General features: G+C 41.4%; 1 protein-coding gene across 1 annotated transcript in view; it reads left to right on the top strand.

The window, feature by feature from the left end:
- The window catches only part of sass6 (SAS-6 centriolar assembly protein), a 26,337-nt gene that overhangs the window by 9,600 nt on the left and 2,883 nt on the right, over positions 1 to 13,854 (top strand). The window contains exons 3-11 of the mRNA XM_046050087.1: positions 1,029 to 1,108; positions 1,221 to 1,325; positions 1,611 to 1,779; positions 2,251 to 2,328; positions 3,727 to 3,846; positions 3,999 to 4,190; positions 7,034 to 7,228; positions 7,777 to 7,866; positions 10,589 to 10,823. Coding sequence (XP_045906043.1) covers positions 1,029 to 1,108; positions 1,221 to 1,325; positions 1,611 to 1,779; positions 2,251 to 2,328; positions 3,727 to 3,846; positions 3,999 to 4,190; positions 7,034 to 7,228; positions 7,777 to 7,866; positions 10,589 to 10,823 — 1,264 coding nt within the window. The remainder of the gene's footprint in view (positions 1 to 1,028; positions 1,109 to 1,220; positions 1,326 to 1,610; positions 1,780 to 2,250; positions 2,329 to 3,726; positions 3,847 to 3,998; positions 4,191 to 7,033; positions 7,229 to 7,776; positions 7,867 to 10,588; positions 10,824 to 13,854) is intronic.

The raw sequence follows: 13,854 nt of genomic DNA, 5'->3' as shown, positions 1-13,854 counted from the left end.
TTCAGCTGTCGCATTCCTTGTGTCAAGCCACTCTTGAACAAGACACAGCGTCAGAAGCGTCTCGCCTGGGCTAAAGACAAAAAGGACTGGACTGCTGCGGAGTGGTCCAAAGTTATGTTCTCTGATGAAAGTAAATTTTGCATTTCCTTTGGAAGTCAAGGTCCCAGAGTCTGGAAGAAGAGAGGAGAGGCACACAATCCACGTTGCTTGAAGTCCAGTGTAAAGTTTCCACAGTCAGTGATGGTTTGGGGTGCCATGTCATCTGCTGGTGTTGGTCCACTGTGTTCTCTGAAGTCCAAGGTCAACGCAGCGTCTACCAGGAAGTTTTAGAGCACTTCATGCTTCCTACTGCTGACCAACTTTATGGAGATGTAGATTTCATTTTCCAACAGGACTTGGCACCTGCACACAGTGCCAAAGCTACCAGGACCTGGTTTAAGGACCATAGTATCCCTGTTCTTAATTGGCCAGCAAACTCACCTGACCTTAACCCTATATAAAATCTGTGGGGTATTGTGAAGAGGAAGATGTGATACGCCAGAGCCAACATTGCAGAAGAGTTGAAGCTATCTATCACTATCAGAGCAACCTGGACTCTCATAACACCTGATCAGTGCCACAGACTGATCGACTCCATGCCACGCCGCATTGCTGCAGTAATCCAGGCAAAAGTATTGAGTGCTGTACATGCTCATACTTTTCATGTTCATACTTTTCAGTTGGCCAACATTTCTAAAAATCGTTTTTTTGTAATGGTCTTCAGTAATATTCTAATTTTCGGAGATACTGAATTTGGGATTTTCATTGGTTGTCAGTTTTAATCATCACAATTAAATGAAATAAACATTTGAAATATATCAGTCTGTGTGTAATGAACGAATATAATATCCAAGTTTCACTTTTTGAATGGAATTACTGCAATAAATCAACTTTTTGATGATCTTCCAATTATATGACCAGCACCTGTATATTAGTTGGCTAATTAGAAATAATTGCCACCTCAACCTTGTTGTTTTTGTTTATATTAGGATCTTCTAGTAAAACTAACAGATGATGTAGATCCATATTTTCTCTTCAACCTCTCTATATCAGAAGAAGATTTCCAAAGGTAAGTATTGAATTATATAAATTACAATGCTCACTATTTGATTTTAGGATGCCATGAAAAAGCTTTCTTTAACTGTCACTGATGTTTGCTTTCTTTGTTGTTGTTGATGTAGTTTGAAAGTCCAGCAGGGACTTCTGATAGACTTTGCATCTTTCCCTCAGAAGTTTATTGACCTTCTTAATCTGTGCCATTCTGAGCAAGAGTCAGACAATCCAAGGTACACAGAAATGCAAAGTACCACACATCACCCTGTTCAATTTCAAATCAATTCAGCTTTGCGTTACATATTGGTTTGTATCAGTAATTTTTCCATAAATATTGTGAGATAAACAAAAGCGTAAATAATGCTGAGAGTCATGCATGTGACTGCTTTTTTTTAAAATCAGCGTATAAAGGTTAATCTGATCATTAGACACTATTATTATTATTATTATTATTATTATTATTATTATTATGTACTCCAGTAAAACAACACTACATGGCTGTTTATGCTTTTCCACAGGTTTCTTCTGCACTTGTCATGTCAGTCTCCAGTGCTTGAAGGGCCTGCCAACTTCAGCGTCGTGGAGACAAACGCATTCAAACACCTGAACCACTTGTCTTTACGGCTCACTCAAGGCTCTGATAAAGAGGTTAAAGATTATCTGGCAGTGTGTCTTTCCTCTCTGAAGGTTGGCTCATTCAGCATAATTCATCATAATATTGTCTGGCCTTTTGAAAAGAGCTTTGAGTTGTAAAATGTGTATCTGATCAAACTGAGGTTTGTCTTGTGGAGTTCTGCAGAGGGAGACATTAATCCAAACAATCCCAGGTGCTTTTATATCTCTGCTGTCTGTTGCAGTGGTTGACTGTGCACACACTAGTCACAGTATATATTGCTTGTACATTTCAGTCAGTTGGGTTAAAGCATTTCAATTCATTGATAGTCTTCCAGGGTTCTGCTTTTAAGAGGTCACAGTAAAAAAAACAAATAAACACAGTAGGAGAGGAACTGAAAAATCAACAGATGTAAAGAGCTTAACAGGAAACCATTAAGCTTAAAAGTGGAATTATCTTATTAAATCATACATTCTGTTTAAAGCTTTATTGCTAGAATCCAGTTTAAGCCATGTTTCTAAAGATGTGTCATCTCGATGTTTCAGGCAGAAAAGCAGGGTCTCGAGATGAAGCTAAAGAAGACTGAAGATGATCTGTCCAGGCAGCTGAGTTATGCTCAACAGGTGTGCTTTTTCAGTGGACTTGTGTTTAGAACCCTATTTTAATCACACAACTGCCATAACTAGAGCAAAGTGATACACTTTAAGCAGTGCATGTAGTTGCTGCAGCACTGAATCACAGTGGGGCATGACAAGACTACATCAACCAATGGAGAAAGAGCTTCTCTAGGGAATAGAATTGTTTGGCGTGATGGGAACAGAGCACCACAACTCAGCAAATCAGGATTTTACTAATGGTCTCCCGGCGCCAGCCGCACACCTGAGCACCCTGCCTTGGCCTGTGGTGAATAAATGACCAGAGTTCGAAATTAAAGGGACTCGTGGTTACAGAGATATGAAATGAATGTATGTCTATGGAAGTGTCATTGGATATTGATTAACAGTGCCACCTAGAGGCTGATTAAAACAGCACAGTTTCATACAGCTCGTCGGGAGGGCATGCCACACAAGGTACACAATGTTGGTGTACATCGGACTTCCCTAACCTAGGATATGCCATCACTTCCTGGGTCCTGGTTAGCTTATAACTCCCACATTTTTTTGGCGGATCAAAATTTCCTTTCTTCAGCTTGGTCCAGAGATTGTCCGTGCCAAGTGTGGTGCCGATCAGACTTGCCGCTTCGGAGGAGTTAATTAAAATAGGTTTTTCAGTTTTCGCGATTTTGCGAAATGAAAACGTCATTGCACAGAGGCGTGTCCTATACCATGCGAATCGGCAGTATCCCCCAAACACATAGATATAAGGTTTGGGCATATTAGGGTCAGCTTTGGTGCCTTGTGTCAGGAGTCCATCCTGAACAATTCGGCTCCAGTGTCAGGTCAATGCGACTTGTGGTTATAGAGGAATAGCTAATTGCTGTTACACAGCGCCACCTAGGGGTTAATTGAACCAAATCTTGCACATCCACTCAGCAAGCCATGCCACATTAGGTCACCAAGTTTGGTGTTGATTGGCCGTTCCAAGTCTAAGATATGACATTACTTCCTGATTTTAGCCTTTATTGCAAAGATTTGTTTGCTTGTAATTGGAACATTTATTCGTGAATCAAAAATTCCTCTAAAAAATCAGCTTGATCCAGAGATGGTCCGTGCCAAGATTGGTGCCGATTGGACTTGCTGCTTCGCAGGAGTTAATCAAAATAGGTTTTTCAGTTTGGACCCGCTTACAACTGCTTGCAGTTCTAGTTATGTTTTTAGGCCTACTGCTTTCACAAGATAGTTCAGTACTTAGTTATCATGAAATTAAAAACAACAGTAGCATACTTGCCCAATAACATTACTATATATAAATCATGTTGTAATAAATATATGTAATTATATACACAGAGTTTTCTGTAAAATGAAGAATGACTGTTATTGGAATTGTTAAAAAAGAAACTGTACTTATCATTTCTCTCACAGACTCTGTCTGAGAAGACAAAAGAGTTGGACAAACTGCGTTCAGAGTGGACAAGTCAGTCCAGCTGTCTGTCAAGTCGTCATTCTCAGGAGTTACAATCAGAGAGAGAAAAGGCTGCAGAGGTAAGACTCCTCATCTGCACTGGACTATGTGTCTGATGTGGTTGTTAATGGAAATTCAAAGTCAAAACATCCATCTAAAAAGAAGTCCCAGGTTGAAAGAAAATCTGGTGTTGCAGGAGTTGTTAGAGATATTTCTTTGGTGTGTCTTTTAGTTACAGAGCAGACTTCAGCAGCAGGCTGAGAAGCTTCGCCAGGAGCTGGAGCGTGAACACAAGCAGAGCAGCCAGCAGCTTCATAGCAGACTGACGGAGCTGGAGGCCTCCTGCAGAGAGCTGACAGAGAGAAAATACAAGAACGAGTCTGTCATCAGAGACCTGAAGATTAAACTAGTGGGTACAGAGGAGGTAAGTGAATGTGGAGGCCAGATGAGGACTCACTGGCCCTGATTTACTGGAATTTTTAAATCTGCAATAACTATCTTTGGGCCAGTGGAAACATTTTGAGCTGGAAACTTGGGGCAATAACTGGAAATTATGTATATGTGCTTCCAATACAAGTTAGTATAATGAGATGAAGTTGTAGTTCCCTTTATGTTGCTCGCAAAAAGCAAACTTTATATACAAAAGTTATATACACTAGATGGGTGGATAAATTATAAGTCATAGAAATAAAACTATTGTACATAGTGCAGTACTGAGGATGAATTTAGGAGTCTCGCAGCCAGGGGGAAGAAGCTGCTTTGTAGTCTAGTTGTACGACAGCAGATTCTTCTGTATCTCTTGCCAGATGGCTGCAGGGTGAACAGGCTGGGGCTGGGTGGGTACTGTCCTTTAGTATCATTTGGGCTCCGCAGGCATCTCAGCTCACTGAAATCTAGATGCTAAAAGATCATGGCATTGTCTATCTTCCAAACCCTAGTGTGAAACTATTTTGAAATTGTTATGTTGCAAAAAGCTTTGAACCGGCTGTGGCTCAGGAGGTAGAGCGGGTTAATCGTAAGGTTGGTGGTTCAATCACCGGCTCCCCCAGGCTGCATGTCGAAGTGTCCTTGGGCAAGCTACTGAACCCCAAATTGCCCCTGGCTGATCCGCCAGTATGAATGTGTGTGAATGTTAGTTTCTGTTTGAGCACTTAGGCTCAGTGAGTGAATGGTGAATGCGATGTAGTGTAAAAGCTCTTTGAGTGGTCGAAAAGACTAGAAAGGCGCTATACAAATACGGAGCATTTACATTTACCTTTTGTGTGTTAGGCTGCAACTAATAATTATTTTCGTAGTTGACTAATCTGTTAATTATGAAGAACTATGGAAAGGCTGCTCCAAGATAACAGCCAGGCTTTATCACCCAAAACAATAAGCTCACAATCTGATTTATTGCCAAGTAGGTTTTAACTTTAAAAATGTTAACTTTTTAACAAAGATTTTTGCTTTGGAATTATATAAAATAAAAGCACATTAAAAGCAAATACTATAACCACAACTGTACACTAACAATGTAATGTGTATTTAGAGTAATAATGCAACAGTCACCTTTCATAATACTTTAGTACTGTAGTTTATTTTTCCAAAGTGTTTCTAAGTTTTATAAGTGGAGAATGTTCTGTAGGCTACATTACGAGCCAGATGTTTCTTGATTTACTTTAAAATGTTAAACCATTACTCAGATTGTAAAGACAGAATAACAGCGGAACATTGAAACTATCTTACAATTGTAGCCTTTCCTCTGTCGCTGATGCTGTGGTCTGAGTCTGTGTAACTGGGACCAGAGGGCTCTGTGGGCGTGACTGGCCGGCCAGCTAGCACCGCTAACCTCGCGGGCGCTTGTGGACCATCTCAACCCCGAAAACGTTTAAGCACATTTTGTATTCGTCATCCGCTTTCGTAAAACTGCGTTGCTGTCCGCTTCTTGCGTGAATGCTTCTTCTTCCTGAGTAGTCTTACACTCGAGCAGTCATGGCAGACAGTGGAAGTGAGACTGCCCCCAGCACTTCCTTGGAGTTAGAAATGAACAACCAGAAATATTCTTAATAAGAAGATTGCTGTCTCTCCCTTAAACTGCATCTTTCTAACGACGTGTTTACAATGAAATTTCACTTTGATGGATTTTTATAATCGACATTGTCGATTGGTCTTAACTGCTGAGGAAAGTATCTGACTCTTTAGCAGCTAAATGCTCCACTATAGTATCTTCAACCTATCTAGTATCTTCAACCAAGTCCAGTTGCCCTTGACCTCAACCTTTGTTGGATTACTATGACCTGGATGATTGAGAACCTTCACAGACAGCTCCACTATATTCACCAGCTAGTCGATGTGTCTGACTGCTGTTTGCTGCTGAGCAGCTTGTGTACACTTGGTTTTTAGAGCTTTTGCAGAAAAGAGCTGTCCAATTCTGGCCATAAAAACTTTATGAAAGCGGAGATTAGCATCATATAGTGCTCTCTATGTCTCAGTGACACACAGACTCACCTGTCTGATCATCACCATCAGTCACCGCTCGCTCAGTCAGTGGTAACCCCATAACTGGCACACCGTTGTCATCATTCAGTTTAAAGTGCTCCCACAGAGCTGAGGGCTTCATTTAGTTTCCCCTTTGATGTGAACTGTAGTGTTATGATCACTGCTGTGGGCGGAGGTCAGGCGTGCGGAGAAAAAAAATAAAAATTCGAATCCCAAAATTGAAAATCGAATGTGTACCCAACAATCAAATATTCAGGTCCAGCCCTAGCGTCCATGTTGATTCCACATTCCGACTTAAGAGCACATGAACATACACTGAAGTCGGAAGACGACTTCACAACTCGGAAAATGGGATCATCCGAGGCCCATGTGAATGCACCGTGAACCGCTGGTTGCAATTTGCAACCTGCACCACTAGATGCCACTAAAACTTACACACTGAACCTTTAAACAATTAGATCCCCAGAAATCCCCACTGTTAATACCTCTGTGGTTGAAAACACAATGTTAGTATATTTTCATTACAGTGTCTGTCATAGTAAAATTGCACCAGCAAAGAGTTGATCCTGCCCACTGCTGACTGAATGAATACCACTTGATGGGTTATTTGTTTAAAAACAGAACCAAACCACAGCCTCTGATTGAGTGAAGGGAACATTATATGCAGCACTCCTGTACTGTGGTGTAAGCTATTGTTCTTTTGTCAACCTCCTATAGATAATGATTCATTAAATAATGATTACTGACTACATCTGTCGTGGGATTAATATCCTGCTGTTATGAGTATAGGAGTGCCAGCGTTCGAAGCAGCAGGTCCTGTCTCTTAGGAGGGAGAACAGCACTCTGGACACAGAGGTCCATGAGAAGGAGCGTTTGGTGAGCCAGCTGCAGATGAGAGTGGCTGTTCTGGAACAGGAGATCAAAGATAAGGATCAGCTCATGCGACGCACAAAAGAGGTGCTGGAAGCCACTCAGGAGCAGAAGGTAAGATCTACAGCACCAAAGGTGTGCTTTTTCAATTAGTTAAAAAGCTGAGTGATGGAGGGGAAAAGCAACAGCGCACTTTAGCTTAAGTTATACTTAGCATACCCTGATCTTATGCTAGTCACATTTTCATCACATCCACCTGTTTAATACATTTTTGGAGTCACAATTCCTCATTTGGATTTCTGTGCCTGTTTCTCCACAGGCCCAGGTTAGTCCACTATAATTGCACTGTATGATCACATGAGTTTCCACTGTGGCCTTGACTTACTTAATTAAGTCTCTATTTCCTCCTGTTTGAGTGACGTGTCATGCCAAAACTACAGTGGCCAGGTGTTTTAGGAAATGACTAAGCTTTTCTTTTAGTTTGAGTTTTTAATGAAACAATGTGTATTCAAATATTTGCATGTTCAGTAAAAACCAATGGGAATTAGGGAGTGTCAAGAAATAACAATACATAATTGGTTTCAGTCTTCTAATGGAGTTGGATGATCATAAGAAAGATAAATCTAATCTAATTCTGTAACATATATGTTTGTGTTTTCTAGAAGTCAATGGAAGAAAATGCTGAAAGTAAAGAACTTCAGATTAGAAAACTTGAAGCAACGGTGAAATCACTGTCTGAGGAGCTGATAAAGGTTTGTGAAGCTGCATGCAAGCTGCCCATCTGCTAGATATAAGCCACACTTTGTTTGACCTCAGTTCTTTTAGTAATTGAGTAACTGTTGGCTGTTAGATTTACATTTACTCATTTGGCAGACGCTTTTATCCAAAGCAACTTGCATTTGAGAAACAACATACAAGCATCAACAAAGCATCAATACAGCATGAGATCTACAACTGACAATACATACTAGGCTAATAAGAGCAACAATAAATACTAGTAAGAGCTAATAGCACGTATGGCATCAATGGGATAAATACCTAGGGAAGGAAGTAAGAGTTAACAAAAAAAAGTGCAATCAGTACAAGAGAATTGTAAGGGGATAGAAGAAGAGGAGAACAGGAAGTGCATGTTAGGGGTTAGAGGTATTATAAGAGGAAGTGTTCTAGGAAGACATGAGCTTCTTGAAGTTAGAGAGGGATGCCCCTGCTCTGATGGCATTTGGTAGCTCGTTCCACCATTGTGGTGTCACAGGTGAGAACACCCGGGACTGGGATTGCTTTGTGTGAAGGGATGGCAGAGCCAGGCGGCGTTCGTTGGAGGAGTGTAGTGGCCGAGAAGGAATGTAAGCTTGTCTTATGGAGCTTAGGTAGATGGATGCAGATCAAGTAGTCACTCTGTATGCAAGCATTAGTGACTTGAATTTGATTCTGGAGGCCACGGGGAGCCAGTGGAGGTCACTGAGTAATGGAGTGACATGAGTCCTTTTGGGCTGATCAAAAACCAGACGTGCTGCTGCGTTCTGAACCATTTGTAAGGGTTTCACCGCACAAGCTGGAAGACCTGCTAGGAGGGCATTAAATAGTCGATGCGAGAGATAACCATGGCCTGTACCAGAAGCTGGGTGGCGTACTGAGTGAGGTAGGGCCTGATTTTCCTTATGTTGTATAGAGCAAAGCGGCATGACAGAGAGACAGCAGCAATATGGTCTGAAAAGGACAGCTGGTCATCAATCATGACACCCAAGTTTCTCACCATCCTGTTTGTAGTGATGGTTGATGAGTAAGTTTGTCATTTGATGTTATGGTGGATAGATTGCTTGGCTGGAATGACCAAGAGTTTAGTCTAAAAGAGGTTTAGTTGAAGGTGGCAAGCCTTCATTCGTGCAGATATGTCCGAGAGAAAGTCCGTGATCCGCGCTTAGACGGTGGGGTCGTCTGGTGGGAAGAATAGGTAGAGTTGCGTATCATCTGTGTAGCAGTGGTAAGAGAAGCCGTGAGAGCGAATGATTGTCAGTGAGGTGGTCTAAATTGAGAAGAGAAGGGGCCCTAGTACCAAGCTTCGGGGCACCCCTGCGGAGAGGCATTGGGAGGAAGATAATTGTCCTTTCCACAGAACATTGTAGGAACTCCCCAAGCGGTAGGATTCGAACCACAGAATTGCTTTGCCTGAGATTTAGAAACTCTAGTGTCGCACAGGGAATGAAAGTAGTACCCGCCACCCGTGGGTAACTTGGTGGTGGTGGGTGAAATCATCGGCCATCCGCCGCTTTGACGGACAGGAAATGCACAACAGAAAGACGTGTAAGGTAAGCGTATTGTGGTGATCGGCGCCTGCATCACACACACAGCCACCAGACAGCTCAGTAACTATCTATGTAACGGCGTTTCAAACCAAACTCACAAGTCCGAAAAGCAGTCTGTCCCGAGTTACAGCCTGGTTACAGCCAGTGCACTGCTTACCAGCATCAGAGGCTGTGGGGGACGGGGAACACCGGTGTTGTCAGAGAATTACTAAGCTTGTCTATTAAATACCAGAGGCATCACTTGGTTTTATTTTCGTTGGCCAACTTTTGAATTGAACCTCAAACTGAGTATTTTTTGTTTGCTTACTGGGAGATAAAAAGGTGGACTCCTAGGAGATTTGAACTGAGAAAAGGACGCATTAATTGGTGGTTGAACTGTGGGTTTTATATTGAGCGTTAACTGTATAAAACACTGTGGTGAACTTAGTTTTTCTTGTGGTCTGTAGGTAGGCCGACCTAATGATATTATATCATTATTTAAAGCCATGACTTGACTCAAGTTATCTTTCTCATATTGTTATAATTTGATATTTCTTCTCCACCATTGCTCATAATAATAATTCATGCAATACACGCATCACCTAATTTCATCATAACACAGGCCTGACCTACAAGAAAGAACAGTGGATGTTTAATCTGTCTAATATTGTGTTGGTCATAGTATACACTGATTTATTGCTTGTCCGTTTTGAATTATACAGAAGGTAAAGAGCTTAAAAATGAATTGCAATCATAATATTGGTTAAAAAAAAAAATCACAATTAGAATATTTTCCAAAATCGTTAAGCCCTAATCAAGATCCATCAATATTTATCTACCTGTGTACACACCTATGTTTGTGGATCATTTTTAAGATTTGGTTAATATTTAAAATTTTAACCAACAATCTGAGGTATACTACTTTCATGAATTTTTTAATATTCAGTTTTTGTTGAACCTGTTTAGAGAAGTGTTGCTCGTTTTCAAGGATGGAGTTTATGATGCTGTTGAACAGTATTGCAAAATGGTGAGAGGCGTTTGTTATTTACTGTTGCCTACTTTCATTGATATAAATTTGGTGAAAAAAATAATAGAAGCACCTGTAGGAGTACCTAAATAACTGTACTTTATGTTCGATTATGGTCCAGATTCTTACCTCCTTTTGATGTGATTTGTTATTTTTTTTGTCCAGGCTAATGGTATCATTAAGAAGCTGCAGGGGGAGGTACGGGTCCTAGTTGGAAAAATAAAAGTGAAAAACACTGTGACTGTGTCCCAGGAGAAGGTCCTGCAAGACACATCAGAAAAACTTCAGAATGCTGAAAAGGATCTCCGTAGCGCTCAGCAGCACCTCATCACCAAGGACGAGGAGGTATGTCTTTATATCATGGAAACTTCACTGCATTTAACGGTCTTTTGGCTTGTCTTAATCTCTTAATAACGTAAAGCAGCACTGACTCTGTGGACTTTTCGCTCCTTATATTTACAGAGCTCACTACATGCCAATAAAAAATACATAGATGAAAACAAACAGAGGCAGTATGGATGTTTTTTTATTTAGTTTTATAGTAAATATATTAGGGCTGTCCCCGACGAAGGATTTACATAGTCGAATCAGAATAGTCAAGTCCTGCGTATAGTCGACTGATAGTCCAGTCGTGTGTTTTTGTGCGCAATAATTGCGAGCCGGGGGCGGTGGGTTACATATGATAGCTCTGCTTTAATCTTGAGAAGTTGCAGAGCTGCACTCTCTGTTCATTCAACTTACACTGTAAATTTCCAGTTAAACTGAGGCTTTTTGAAGACCCTTTTCTCTCTCTCTCTCTCTCGCCTGCCATTCACCGGCTTTGAGCAGAGTTTTTACGTGCGTTCTGTGCTGCCGACAACTGCATGCACTTCACGGTTCCTTGCAGGTCTATTTCAAGTAGCTATTTAAAAACGCTGAAATATTCTTTGTGTGGTTCATCAACGGTGAAATTATACGAAAATCCCACAAGGTGCGGATAACTTGGCACAACACCAGTGAAGCTGGGGTTCCGTCTCTTCAGCAATTGTTCCTCTTGTTTTGCTGTGAAGCTTTGACTGTGAGATTGACGGTTGAATCAGGCTCCACCCATCAACACATTGAATCTTCGAGTATTCGGGGTCAGACCTAAAATGTATATTACAATGAGGATAACGGGTGGAAGCATCATTTTGAGACAGGATGTTCCTTATTTTCAGTGATGCATTCCAGAGTAACTATGTCTTTAAAAATTTGTGTCTCGGAGGTGTTTGGGGCCAATTAAAATGACTTCAGTTTTATCTGACTTTAACATCAAAAATTTACAGGTTATCCAGGTTTTTATATCTTTAAGGCATGAAAGGCAGCTTGAAATTTAGCTAACTGATTAGTGTCATCTGGCTTGATTGATAGATATAATTGAGTATCATCTGTATAACAATTATCGATGAATGATTAATCGTTTTCAAATCTCATCTCTGCTTGCCAATCACAAGCACTATGCTCCTCCTGGTACAGCCCTACTCTCCAATCAGTGGGCACAGGGCGTGTACATTTAGGCTGAGATGGTACATCAGTGTTTACCCTATATGCATTCAGGAGCGGCAGTGCGGCGCTGCTGAATCATGACCGCCGCTACTAAAATTTCCCACGATCATTAAGCTATGCGCTACAAATGTTTTCACTTGCACACTGTGCAAGCACGGCAACACTCAATGCTTGGCTTGCATCCTCTCCTCGTTGATGCTGACAGATGCTGTGTCAGCTTCTCTAGACCAAGAAAAGTCTGTTGTTTCCCCACCTGCTGGACAAGTGAAGCCTGTGTGTGCTAGTTAACATCTCCGAACAATGAATTTCCCCTTGTGGGATTAATAAAGCATGTCTTCTTCTTCTTCTCCCCTTCAGACTGCACAGCTGAGCAGGAAAGCTTCTACAGTAGGCTAGGTCTTTTGGCTCTATGTATGTACATTAGCTCAATTTCTAGAAAGTAACTGGTAGCTGTATTTTATTACTACCTACTTATTCAATGTTGAGAACCTCAGTTACAAACTGAGAGTAAATTGGCGTAGCCTTCAGCTCTGTCCTGTACAGACTGATTCAATTATTTTTCAGTTTTCAGATGAGTCTGGAAAGTGGTTGTTAGGGGAAAAAAAGGACGGTGGTGACTGGAGGAGCTGAGGTTAGTAAAGCTAATTAGTGATGCAAACTAGTCCTTTTAAGAGAATGAGGAGACATTTCTTTTTGCATTTTACTGTGCAAATAAAATGCACCTCAGAAGGGACGTTTCTCATGTTGCCTATTTTATGTCAAAAGCTGTAAAATGAAGACACATAAGACAAACATGAACAATTGTATCTATAATGATACTGCAGGGTTTTCCTGCCATTAAGGCTTAGGGGGTGATGCCCAAAACATGCTGTGCCATAAATGTAGCATCACTTTTGAGAGCATCATAACCAACCAAATTACTTTCCCCAAATCTAAAGGTTGTAGTTCCGCCCCAGTAGACCGATCTTTATTTATTATCTCTATTATGCTCTAGCTTTTCCAACTATTTGTTCAGAGATATGGTGAAAATAATGGTCCAATGTGATGTGAAATTATATATTTTTCATTGGAAAATGTAAAATTTTCTTGGGGGAGGAGTTGGACCCCCTAAAAAAATTTATAAATTTTGCTTCACTTCCGCTGCTACAACTCCATCCTAGGGGAAACACTCTACATCCCTTAAAATTTAGCAACTCCTTGTAAACTCTACTGCTTGTTAAGAGAAACCAGCTCCTCTCTACCAGCAGCAGCAGAGAGAGGAGGAGGAATGACTGTGACTGAGTGATGTCTTCCTTCTAAACTTTACTCAGTATTTTCATGTCAGGAATATACACTGCTCAAAAAAATACAGGGAACACTTAAACAACACAATGTAACTCCAAGTCAATCACACTCCTGTGAAATCAAACTGTCCACTTAGGAAGCAACACTGATTGACAATCAATTCCACATGCTGTTGTGCAAATGGAATAGATAACCGGTGGAAATGATAGGCAATTAGCAAGACACCCCCAATAAAGGAGTGGTTCTGCAGGTGGGGACCACAGACCGCTTCTCAGTTCCTATGCTTCCTGGCTGATGTTTTGGTCACTTTTGAATGCTGGCGGTGCTTTCACTCTAGTGGTAGCATGAGACGGCGTCTACAACCCACACAAGTGGCTCAGGTAGTGCAGCTCATCCAGGATGGCACATCACTGCGAGCTGTGGCAAGAATGTTTGCTGTGTCTGTCAGCGTAGCGTCCAGAGCATGGAGGCGCTACCAGGAGACAGGCCAGAACATCAGGAGACGTGGAGGAGGCCGTAGGAGGGCAACAACCCAGCAGCTGGACCGCTACCTCCGCCTTTGTGCAAGGAGGAGCAGGAGGAGCACTGCCAGAGCCCTGCAAAATGACCTCCAGCAGGCCACA

This window comes from Micropterus dolomieu, linkage group LG05, assembly GCF_021292245.1.
Source record: "Micropterus dolomieu isolate WLL.071019.BEF.003 ecotype Adirondacks linkage group LG05, ASM2129224v1, whole genome shotgun sequence".
Lineage (NCBI taxonomy): Eukaryota > Metazoa > Chordata > Actinopteri > Centrarchiformes > Centrarchidae > Micropterus > Micropterus dolomieu.
This window is presented reverse-complemented; position numbering and strand designations above follow the sequence as displayed.